The 12,982-nt window shown below is 35.6% G+C and overlaps 1 protein-coding gene across 1 annotated transcript; it reads right to left on the reverse strand.

Moving 5' to 3' along the window:
- Positions 1-600: 600 nt before the first annotated feature.
- On the reverse strand, positions 601-8,934 carry LOC134841963 (uncharacterized). The gene is made up of 10 exons (XM_063858073.1): positions 8,807-8,934; positions 8,624-8,740; positions 8,414-8,552; positions 7,967-8,131; positions 7,462-7,634; positions 5,219-5,314; positions 5,036-5,114; positions 4,886-4,966; positions 4,337-4,809; positions 601-1,806 (listed from the first exon to the last, which is right to left on the reverse strand). The coding sequence occupies exons 3-10, from the start codon at positions 8,528-8,530 to the stop codon at positions 1,506-1,508; spliced, it is 1,485 nt and encodes a 494-aa protein (XP_063714143.1). The 5' UTR covers positions 8,531-8,552; positions 8,624-8,740; positions 8,807-8,934; the 3' UTR covers positions 601-1,505.
- Positions 8,935-12,982: the final 4,048 nt, after the last annotated feature.

Below are 12,982 nucleotides of genomic sequence, written 5' to 3' on the forward strand. Positions count from 1 at the left end.
ATGAAATCAGAAGTTACGCAAAAAATTAATCTTGAGCGCGAAAAATTTTCTAATTTCAAAGAACAGTTTAAGTTTGGTACTAAGTTACTAAATTTCGATGATAAATTACGATAAATTTGATAAGTTGAACTGTATGAAATAATTTATTTGAGAAAATTGGACTAATAGGTGAAGTTTTTCTTCCCGTAGGAAATCTGAATTTAAAAATCAAGTTCTAAATTAGAAACCGATACCGTTTTCGTGACCTTTACACTTTTGCTGTTCGATAGTGAAGTTTGCCTTCCTTTTAACAAAGGAAATGAACTGAAAGTTTTTCGTTTTAATATATAATTGTTCAGACAGAAGTGTCACAGCACTCATTTCGCTTTAAAATCTACTGAAATTAAAGACCCTGCATAAGAACTAATCTAAACATTTTTCTCCTTTCGATAACATGAAAGCATTAAAGTAGCTTACTGGCATTTCGTTTCTCTTGGTCTTCATTTATATAATAATCGGTAGCTGATCGACTAGATTGACAAAGGATGCACACAGACGTACATCATAATCTCACTAACTTTTCCTTGACCGAATCAAGGATCTTCTTCTATTTTTCAAAACTAGACTGAGCCTCTTTTAAATTCATTTTCAAGTCAGATATCTGATCGAAAGAGAACTTCGCTATCCATGTACATAGGAGAACCATTTCTCTTATCGATACTGCAAGTAAAACTGCTTAGGAACTATACCTTAAACATCATGATTATGAGACGAAACAAACTCAAAATTAAAGTGAAGAGCAGTTCACAACATGGAACACATTGATTAGGTCAACTTAGTTCATCACCATCTTCAAGAGCAAAACTGCTCAATTTGATCATTATGAAAACATAGTTAACAAACACATAAGCACGTTCTTCAGTTCATCGGATTAGAATTTGACCAACTTATCAAGGGCCGTATGCGACTAATCATGAGTCTTCTTATGAACTGGGTTGAGTGAAGTCCATACATAATAAGTAATCTATATTTAAATGCAAGTATATATGTATCTGTGAAATGCTATCTGACTTAACAGATACATGGAAAATATACTGTAAGAGATGAAGTGAACCTCTTTTCTCAAGGGTCAACTAAAATTAAAGTAACTATTACGGTTCACTTTTATCCATCTAATAGAAGGTATACATAAAAACCATAGGTAAGAGGCGGCAACAAGGAAACAAGAAAATTTTTATAAGTATCTTAATATCAAACATCTTTTTTTAAAAACATTTACATGATAGCATTTAGGTTTCCTTGAAGCCGGCGAGTCCCATCAATGCAGCTGATAAATGTTTAGGGTAGCATTAGTTGGATTGGTTAGCAGTAACAGTTCAAAACGACAATCAACACGTCACAATAAGTCTGTAAATGTCAGTCTCAAAAGTCGGCGGAGGGCCAGATTTCTTCAGTAATGAAGCTCTGACACTTTTGGTATAATCAAGGAGCCTCCGTATCATAGATAGTCCTTCTGCCACGCCTAGTCATAAGCACGAGAAGTGAAGTCCGTCCAGGAGCTCTTGTTGCTGGTTTCGAAGCTCGATCTGATCCATAAGCATCATTTGCATGCTAGTCGCTTCCTCGAAGGATACCAGAGCAGCGATGTTTCCCATTTCGGCCGCCAGTGGGTTTCGTCTGTTGTTCACTTGATCTTGTTCAACCAATGAAATGCTCTCAATTAGCTCTGTCATTACCGCATTCAAGTTCCTGTTTTCCGATTGGACAGCTGGAGAGGAGCTGCCTTTCAGTTGGAACTCTTTACACTTCAGATCTTTGGCCAGATTCCTGAAGCAGATTAGATTAAAGGTTATTTCGATATCCAATAGTCAGAACATTTAAAACTCAGTATTTTTGTGTTTTGGAAGTTCTTCAGAATTTCTGTCAAAATTCGAATACAAATAAAAATAATGTGTTTTAATTCCAATTAGTCTTATGTTAAATTATCAATTTCAAACTTTTACCCTTTATAAGTTTTGTTAGCCCTTTGCGAAAACAATTTAACGTCTAAATTCCGTTTTATTGGATCCGTCTAATTTGCTTATCGTCTAATTTCCTAACCCCCCTCTTTTCTATCTGAAATAACTTGAGAAAATGGTTCAGAGCAGTTAGTTGAACAAATAAACAATCATATGATACGGTACACACATGATTCGGCTCATCGGAAGTTTTTTTCTCTGTAATTGTCCTGATTACAACACTTCATTATCTCTCAGATAAATTTGAAGCTGAAAAATGGAAAAGAGTTACGAACGTAAAGGAAACCGAAAAAAAACTGACTTGTTTTTGAAAAAACTTGAACTTTTGAATTTCGAAGAAAAAAATAGATGGCCGTGCAGCTCTTTGAAATTGTGAAACAATTTATGATTGACACTTCTTGATAAAATAAATCCAATTTGAGAAAACTGGATCAATAGGTAAAATTTTTATTTCGCTGGGAAATCTGATAATTCCCATTTTCGAAATTAGAAGTCGATCACGTTTTTTTGCAATCTTTACATTTTTGCAGTTCAATAATCGAATTTGCCTTTCTTTTACCAAAAGAAATGAACTAAACTGAAAAAGAAATCAACAGCCAAACCGCGAAAAATCAAAAATGAGCGTGACAACTATTAAGACTTTTTCTGAAAAAAATCACCAAGACCTACACAAGAGTACTCATTACGTTCATTACTCTTAAACAAAAGCGCTTGACACTGAACCACACAAAACTTCATTGCATATTCTACGAACAAAAATCCGTATAGACTGTTGCGCCTGTCAGTTGTTCGAGTCTTATTAGTCGGAATGAGCTAAGAAGTCCAAGATGAATCATTGGTCAGATATAATTTTCATACAAGAAGGTGTATCACAAGGTTCCCTTCTCGAACCCTAACTATTTTACATCTACCTCTTGCTTTTAAGTTAGTCTAGTCTTCATTGGTTTTAGATTACCAAATACTTGATTACATATATTGATATTACAGAGTTAGCTTCAAAATATCCGGTACTGCATCTCTGGCCACAAAAAAACTAGCTAACTTCCGACAACTTGCAAATCATTGTGAAGTTAACGAGATTGAAGAGTGTCTTCAGTCCAAAAACCTGCTAAGCCTTTTAGGAGCTATCTTAAATCATTAAATTCTATAGCCTCGCGCTCACTCGATTGTTTATTGACAGTACCCTAATCTTGAACCAAATAAACGCAGTTGGTTCTGGTTTTTACTATCTAAGATTACTACTAACAATTATTTAAATGTAAAATGTTGATGCGATGATTACCTTAAGCCGAAAATTTCTCTTCGCGCTAGGATTACTGAATCAGTGTCCACAATACTTCCAAATTATGTACATATAAACTAAAACCCTTAAAAAAGAACGACTAATTTTTCAATTTTTTCTCCTTCTTTCGAATCATGAACAAAAAACATCACGTCAAAGCTCTTTGCATTTCAAGAACCTTACATGATGGGCTCTTTTTATGAAATTTGCGCTGGCTTGTGTATTTAGTATACAAAAAATCAATGCATTCGGTTCAACTAACCGATTACACTAACAGACACACAAGAGATTTATGACTAGCTGCTACTAATAAATTCGATAAGCAAGCTTCAACCGTGGGGTATGGTCATGCATTCCCCCACAGTTGGTCATGCATTGAGCAGGACCGGGGTCTAATTAAGGACCGGGGTAAAAATAATAATAATAAGCAAGCTTCAATTCACGCTCAAGTCATTCAAAATACCAATGATAACGGAAAAATTAAAAAAATATTTTTTTTTTGTAGATGAAAGTAGTCAATACATTCTGCTAATCTTATCACCGCTTGCTTCTTCTTTATGTAGTGCTATGCTACCCTTCATTTTGTTGATCTGTTTTGAAGTTAAGGATTGGGTAATTTTGGAAGCAACTAGAAAATCAATTTATAATATCTTTGCAAATCACTTTGCTAACAATAAGCATCATACGCAAGTTTTCATGAGTAATCACGACCCAATCACAAAAACACTTTTAGTTCAAAACTGCTTGTTGGATAAATCGAACCATGCGTTTAACTTTTGTGGGTACATGAATATATCGACAAATTATAAATTGAATTTCCACTAGTTCCTGCCTTTTTCGTCTCAAGTATGGGCAAAAATTCTGCGCCAAATGGACAGAAACAATCATTTATTTTGAATTGATTCTCAACCAAGCTATCACATGATTCACCGATTCTGTTAATCAATATTTTACCGAAAAAAATATATGCTCAGTTATGATAGCTAACGCAAGCGTAATTATGAGGATATGCAGAAACGCTTGGTATACAAGACTACCCTGAGCCCCTAGTACTTACAAATATCCTCTGTGGATGACAGCCTCAATTTTAGGTTCCTCCAATGCATTGAATTGGATAGACTCCAGGGTTGCATTGGAGATGAACTTTTCCATACTGTCAAACACGATCTTGTCTCCTTCAGTCAAATTTGCAGGCATCCAGAACTTCCCTGACAACGCATCCAGATCGTCACCAACGCATCCAAGAATGGTAAACTCCTTCTTTAGGTTTTCATCACACTCCGAAGCACCTGGTCGAAGGGCCCAAGGTTCAGACATTCGATATTCACTATACTGCATGAGACCAGAAAAGGAGCCGTAAACACTGTCGGTTATACTGCAAACACCCTTGTCACCACAGGACTTCGAAACGGTAACAACAACTTTCAGGACCTCGCTCATCAACCAATCAGAGGCGTCCGCTATGACAGTCAGCTTTGGCCAAATTTCAAAGATCTTCGATTCCAGCATTGAGTTGATTTTGGCGACATGCTGAAAAATTCCAATTAATTTTGAAAGGCCATAATTATTGTTCTAAAAAAATATTCAAACTCAATCCCTCTATCACCTGGTCTTTGAACGAATTATCGCTATCTGCAGTAGAAAGACCACCCAAGTTGAGAAACTCAATAGCACATCCAAGGGATTCCTAAAGATAAACTAAGACAACTTTATCACTACAAAATAAAAAATATATCTTGCTTTTCAGTTTACTAACCGCATATTTCATGGCAACGATTGTTCTGTTAAAAATTTGTTCGATCTCCGCCTCATTGGAACACGCTGATACATCACACCTTAAATCAACTTTTCGTTTTCTAAGCTAGTTTGACTCCTTTAAGAATAATTTAACCCAAAAAATGACCAGCCGTTTTTTGGGTATAGCAAATAAAAAATGTACCCAATTCCCAAAACATTGATGTTTTTCTTCGCTGCGCAATCCAGAATTGACTTGTAGTACTCTTCATTCTTGTTCCACGACACCTTCACAATCACTCTAAAAACTCTCCATATTAAAAAAAATGAAACTTCAACACAGAGGCGAGGCTGCGACTTCGCAAACACAAGCAGTAAAACCGCGAACACTAGTTCTAAAATGTTTTTTTTTAAAAAAAAACAAGGATTGCCGGTTTCTGTGCAAGTAGCACAGAATGTTCCGACAATAGTCTTAACAAAATACAAAACTTTTTTTTAAAATTAATGACGTTTTTTTCGGCGTGGTGTGATAAAAGGATCTGAAAGGAAAAAACATAGCCAACTGACACTTGGAAAAAAGTAATGAACGCAAGGAAACTAAAAAAAAAACGACTTGTTTTTTCAAATATCTTCAACTTTTGAATTTCGGAAGAAATTAGATGGCCTTAAAGCTCTTTGAATTTTTAGAACAATTTATGGTGGACACTTTTTCGTTAAAATTAGCCCAATTTGAGAAAATTGGATCAATAGGTATAACTTTTATTTCGCTGGGAAATCTGATAATTAATTTCCATTTTCAAAATTAGAAGTCGATCACGTTTTTCGTGACTTCAAGTTTGCTGTTCGATAGTTGAGTTTGCCTTCCTTTTAGCAATAGAAATGCATTGAACTTGAAAAAAGTCAAACCGCGAAAAATCAAAAATGAGCGTGAACAAATTTTAAAACTTTTTCCTGAAAAAAAAATCAGCAAGACCTATATAAAAGTCTTCACTACGTTGATTCCTGTCAATATTACGGAGAAAACGCTTTCAGAACTGGCACAATTGTTTTTGGAAAATTGAACGAAATCTAAATTTGGGTCAAAAAGTCAAATATGTCTGGCATCCATTGTGAATTCCTTGCCACACTTAGGAAAAAACCATTATGCAGGCCATGCCTCTACATCATGTTCTTTCGATTGAATGTTTACTCTCAAATTTGTCACCGTAATTTTGGACAAAACCAAAAAACATCCAAAAACGGTTACTATTATTATTTCAAAACTTGGACTTTAAGGATTAGAGCTCACCCGCTATGCAGAGAAAAATCCAAACACCTATTCTTTCTTTTAAACCCTTTATCTCAGATTTGATAGGATAATTTCCGAGAAAAAACAAGTTTCCAAAAAAATGGCCCAAAAACTTCAATACTTTTACATTTTTAAGGCGATAACTGTAATTTATCAAAATTTATGGCGAAACCAATTTTGCGAAGAAAATTCACAAAAATGTTCTTACGATTAACATCAGATTTGGCTGGGCAGTTTTTGAGAAATGTCAAAAAAGTCAACAAAATTTTCAAGCTTTCCAAATTGGACAATTTCTGTAGCCATAACTATTTTAGGATTCCTGACACCGGTTTTTTGCGATTGATCCCTTAATCGAAATCAAAAATTGTCAAAAAATATTTTAGGTTAGTTTAATGAGAAAAATCAAAAGTTCACAAAAAAGGTCAAGTTGTCATCAAAATGCCTTTTTCTCCAAAAGGTAGAGTGTATGCCGGTTACGCAGAGAACATTACTATAACCTATTAATTCGATTGAATCTTAAATCGTGAGAGTTGGGAGGGTAAAATACGAGAAAGGTCAAAAAATTTTAAAAAAAATTCTCTTGAGGCCATAACTTTATTTTACAAAATTAGGCCGTAGCCGCTTATGCAGTTTGAGAAAATCCAAAAAAAATTGAAAAATGATCCAAAATTTCCCTTCCCAGAGTTTTCGAAGGCTGTAGCAAGTGGAGTAAGGTAAAAAAAGAGAGAGTAGGTGATTATGTAAGCACAAAAGGGTAGCGTTCGGTCTTTCTATTGGTAGCAGCTTTTCAAATATAGGCCAAGTGGTTTCTGAGAAAAACATTAGTTTTTGTGAAACAAATCCAAAGCGTCCAGAAACCAGATCCATATATTTTCGTACCCGTTCCTATCAAACAGGAGTTTTCATAATACCTGTTTTTATTATAAAAGTACTAGCCACCAAAAATCAGAAACAACGATATAATGCTAAGAAACAACGATATAATGCTAAGTAAACCAAATATAATTCTGCAAAAGGGCCACCAAATTAACGAGCATTTTTTCTTTCGACTTTTGAGTTCGTGATATGTGGGAAACAAGTGGAGTTCGTGATATGACATTACGCTCCGCTTGTGTATCTATATCAACTATTATGCTATATTTAGTCCGTAATTTTCGTACCTAGAGTTGACCGCCCCGAACGACTCGATTTGTTTCAGATCTTTTTCGTTGTTCGCGGCTACAACACAGTTTTGCGCCACAGCCGCTTTCAAACTGGATTTAGGCTGGTTCTCTCCATCGAACACAACATTTCGAGTTTTGACACCAGAATTACCGGCAGACAGCAAATCCCGCTAAAATTCCAAATCATGAGGTTAGTGTCCAGGCAAAATTGACTCATTTCATTAAGCTGCTAATTTTGGCTTTAGACAACTGTACATTTCGAGCATCTTATCGATTAGAAACAGAAGCTCATCGGTTAAACGAAATTAACATTGAAATCATTCATTTGAAACAATCGAAAAAATGATGACGAATCGATAAACACCAAAAAGATGAAACAGCAATTCAGTTAATACAGGAACTCGGTATAACGTTCAGCTGATATTATTATGTCACTCATCAGAGATTTAAGAGAATCAAAAAAACTTCTTCAAATGAATCTAACCTCGCAATTTGAGCTTACCTTGTTAGAGCATGTAAAGCCAACTCCTAGATTCTTGACTAGCGGAGAAACTCCGAATTTGCTGTAACGGAGGGAGAAGAGAGGCTGCACTTGAGGGAAAATATCTCGCCATGACTTCAAGTTGTAACTCAAAACTCCGAAGTCACAGATCCACGTGACCGGAGACTAAATTCAACAGATCAGTTTTCAACTAAGGAAACCCGAAACTGGACAATACTCTCCAAAACACCGAAACTGGACAATCTAAAGATGCTACCTTAAAAGCTTGGTTGCATTAGATTTATAGATATGAGCGATCCATAAACCTCAATTCTGCTGTACAATATATGCTATGATACCTGTAAAAATAGTAATGACACCTCCAATTGCCTGTCTACGTGTTTTCATCAAACAAAAACAATCATCTAATGAAAAATTTGAAGATGCAAAGCTCATTGTGAAACTCACATTTTGAGATAGTTCTTGAATCATGGTCTGGTTAGACTGTTGGTGGAGGCATTCTTGCAGTACAGTGTCAAAGTAAGCTAAGTGGTTGTAGTCAAGTTTAATATCTATCAGCTGCATGATGGGACTCGCGGGAAAAGTTCTAAAACGCGCTTATTCATCGACGTTTTTCTTGTATAAAAGTTTTATTTTAAAAAAAAATTGAGAACAAACTACTGTTCACGCCCAGCCCGGATCAGGATCCCACGGCAACTCCGCGTTGAAATCAACCTGATCTCTGTTCCTTGCAAGTGTTTCCCAGCGTTTGGCTACCTTGCCAACGAAAATGGCCTGAACAAAAAAATTTCATTGTCATATTCTTACGCCCAAGGAACAAGCATTATAACATGCACTTACTGTATCGGAACAGCAGAGGTCCGCCAAAGAAAATATTATTTCTTCGAACGGCTGAATTGTTGAAACTGTAAATTGAATTTCACAAATACGTAAATCCTGAAATCAGAGAAACAATAAGGGTCATAGAAACAAATGTTTTAATTGCTTCAAAAACGGTCAATTAAGTGGGTCTGTGCTTTAATTAACTTCAAACACGATAATTTCATATCAAACTATTCAACCCAAAAACAACAGAGCGGCAGAAATGGAAAACTATAAATAACACTAGAAACTAAAAAAATCATCCTATAAAATTGGACTGCAGAAAAACCCTTTTGGTGAAACGATAACCACTAACTTTAAAATGGCGAACTTACTCAAATACAAATTTTCGAGATTTGGATGTTTTCTTGAGAAAAAAATATAAGCATTGCAGAAGAAGTAATCCACAGAAACACTAGAACAAGTGAACATGGCAAACAACAATTTTTTTTCCGGTTTACAAGATGTTGCGTGTAAGAATGAACTCATTAATCTCTTTTTGGTTTATCACGAATTTACAAGTAAATTTGAAATTTTTTTTGAAGAAAAATTTGAAGAAATTTGAAGATCAAATATACAAACCAATACTAAAGAGGCTAGAGAAAAAATAGAAAACATTGCTCTTGATCCGGATGAAACCATAATATCTCTTGATGTGAAAAGATTGTACACCAACGTTCCCCTGAAAGAGGCAATTGAAATTGCTCTACAGAAGCTGTACAGCCAGGAGTCTCCTCCTGAAATTCAAAGAGCAACCATGAAAAGGCTTTTGAATATGGCGGTCAGCAAAGTATATTTCAAGTGTAAAGATTCATGGTATGTACAAGTTGATGGTTTAGCAATGGGCGCGTCCCTCGCTGTAATTCTGGCGAACTTATGGCTGAAAGAGTACGAATTTGCTCTACGACAACAAATACCGGTGGGAACGGGGGTACAGCAAATTAATGACAAAAACGGCTTGTGCCCATGTTGCAGCAGGAAAGTCACATATAGATCAAAGGGGGTTGAATGCGAGAGTTGCCGAAACTGGTATCATCTAAAATGCGGAAAAATATCCGATGACGTATACACATCAATAACCGAGATAGTCTGGTACTGCGAAAGCTGCTGCCGAACTAAGAACAAGGAGAAGGATACTCCCCAGGTGAAATTGTTCCTCAGGTATGTGGATGACATTGTTAGAACAGTCAGAGGGGAGTCGAGTTGTCTTCTCGATGCCGCCAATTCTCTCCATCCAAATTTGCAGTTCACTCTAGAGAAAACTAATTCGGAGGGGAATTTGCCGTTCCTGGATTTGAACATAAATGTATCGCAGGGTAGGCGTGTAACTTGCAGTTGGTATCAAAAACCAACAGATACAGGAACTATACTGAACTATAGAAGCTGCGCCCCAACTCAGTATAAGCGTAGTGTTATCCAAGGCACTGTACACAAGGTTTTTAGGAGTACATCTAGCTGGGAGCAATTTGATAACTCTATGGAAACTAATAGGGCGCAATGGCTGACAAATCAGTACCCTGAAAATTGGTCCGCAAAGTTGGTTTCAGACGCCTTGTGCAAGATCATCGAGGGTAAGGGCAAGCCCCTGGATAGTGACAGGGGTTTGTCAGTTCAATCACCAAAGGATGGGAAGCCCCCAATGCTGATGGTGCAAACTAGAGGTAACCAGAGCCAATATTTTGCTAACAGGTTACGAAAATTAACTAACGTTCAAGTGGTTTTCACCACAAGAAAACTACAATCATGTTTACCATCACTGAAGTCAGCATTTTCTAATGACCTCAAGTCAAGAGTGGTTTATAAACTGTCATGTAGTGGATGCACTTCCACCTATGTCGGACAAACTGTTCGACATTTGACCACTAGAATTGAGGAGCATAAGAAAGCAGACACACCGGTAGGCCTCCACCTTCAGCAATGCCAACTTGAAGGAAATAGCGCAGATCTTAGTTGGGAAATTATAGATAGGTCAAACAACCAAACAAAATTGCTAACACTAGAGGCAATACATATCAGGAAAGAGAAACCTGGCTTGAACACGCGCGATGAGTTTAGGAGCAAGGAGTTAACACTGAAAATTTAATCCCAAAATATTTTTGGTTTTTTATTCAAAACGTACATGTCTAAATCGAAATTATGACTCATAAACTTCCAGACAAAGTAATTTAAAAATATTTGATTAATTTTAGAGGTTAAAGGTATTTTAATCTTAATAGTAATTTAGAGGTCAACTGTGATTGGCTAATTTTTTATCATGATGGTTTAGAATCAAATTGTATGTGATTTATTGTAAATAACATTTGTAAATTGATGTTTTATCGTCATTTAGAGTAGTTTATTGTAAAAATCCTGACGATGCACATAGTTGCGAAAACGTTTGAAATTTACTTTTTAGCAAAAATTTCTTCATTAATCTCATTCAGAATAAACCACCTGGACAATCTAACATATCAGCGGGGACTTTAAAACATGGATGCAATGAAATATACGCACACATCACATTTCTCATAAATAAATGCATAAAAATCAATTCATTCCCAGCTATACTCAAAAAAAAACACTGTAAGCGCAATATACAAAAGGACCCAAAAATAGCTGAGAAATATAGACAAATCTCAATAACAGGTCCACTCTCAATTTTTTTGAAAAGTTATTTTACAAACAGATCAATGAATATCTTTTGATTAATAACCAGCTCGTTAACACACAATATGCTTTTAGATACTCTTATTCAACAATTGCCTCAATTCTTTATTGCACTAAATTTTTCCGCAAGTCAATGGATAAAAACACTTTCGTTGCTGTATCTCTATTGGTTGTATCCAAAGAATTCGATTCAGTTTGTCATGATCATTTTGAGAGTAAACTGAAGGATTTGGAATTTTGTGAACCAGCATTGACTATGGTTCATAGTTTCGTGAGCAATAGCCAACGAGAAACTGTATCAAACAACACAGAATCCAATTGAACCTCACTCAACCTGCGTAAGGTACACTTTTGAGACCTTTAATCTTCAACCTATAAACCAATGACTTGAAAGAACATCTAACCATAAAGTGCAAATTAATGCAAAATGCAGACGACACTCTCCTATTTTGCGACGATAATATTGTTGATAAAGTATTGCAGATAATACAGGAATCATGTCAAAAATTGTCTCTAAGTTTTCAAGACACTTTTTAAAACTCAATACAAGCAAAACTGAACTGATCATTTAAGCAAAAAACATCAATATACAAGCAACAATGTGAAAATCAGTATGATTTTAGATGATAGTATAACGGAAAAAAGCACAAGTCAGGTAAATGGGGGTAATTTTCGATCAATTTGTCACATTCCAAGTAAATTATCAAAAATCAAAAATTATCTACAATCAGCATACCCAAAAACCAAACACAAGCACGACATAGATGATCAGAACAAAAATTTTAAAAATTACACCATAAAGAAAGATTCAGCCGTCATTATATCAAAAACTGTTCTTTTCAGAAAATCAGTTTAAATATGGAACCAAATTGAAAGCACAACTGAAAACCCTAATGTTTGACCTTAATTTTCGGGGTAAATGATCATTTTTGAAAATATCGAATCGACTATGTAATGCTCAAGTTTATCGCCGCAACTGAAAGAAGAAGTAAAAAAAAATTTAAAAAAATTCAGATATAATTGCAAGAAAGTTGACCAAAAATTGTGTTTTTCGCAATTTCACTGAAAAATTCAATTCGAGTAAAACTGTTTTGTTCCCGACAGAGAACATCACAAATTCCTAAGAGAGCTCCATCGTTAGACAAGAGAAAATCTTGATTGGGCAAGTCGACGAGCGAAGCTGCTCGAAGGTCCAGATAACAAAATGTCAAAAAATATGGATGCGCTCTTGAGAAGTCCTTTTAATTTATAATGGAAGCAACATCTATGCAAAGACAATGATAACGTGTGATGATGTTCTGATCTTCGTGGGTCGAGAGAAGATCAAGGTCAGGTCAATTGGACAATGCGCAATGCTTGAAGATGGGCTATGCATTTGGGCACGGAAGCAGAGGTGTCTGCTCATGTACTGGTATAAATGAAAAAAAGACATCTTTAAAAAGGTTACTAAACACGAGAGCTGTCTTGAGAGTGATACCAATAGAAACATGGAGACGGATGGGATATGAC

This window comes from Symsagittifera roscoffensis, chromosome 3, assembly GCF_963678635.1.
Source record: "Symsagittifera roscoffensis chromosome 3, txSymRosc1.1, whole genome shotgun sequence".
Taxonomy (NCBI): domain Eukaryota; kingdom Metazoa; phylum Xenacoelomorpha; order Acoela; family Convolutidae; genus Symsagittifera; species Symsagittifera roscoffensis.

Coding starts and splice junctions, on each gene's coding strand:
- LOC134841963 (XM_063858073.1), bottom strand. CDS start 8,530: ATGCAGCTGATAGATATTAAACTTGACTACAACCACTTAGCTTACTTT. Junction 4,810..4,885: donor ATAATTCGTTCAAAGACCAG/GTGATAGAGGGA, acceptor GGAATTTTTCAG/CATGTCGCCAAAATCAACTC. Junction 1,807..4,336: donor GTCATCCACAGAGGATATTT/GTAAGTACTAGG, acceptor AATCTGCTTCAG/GAATCTGGCCAAAGATCTGA.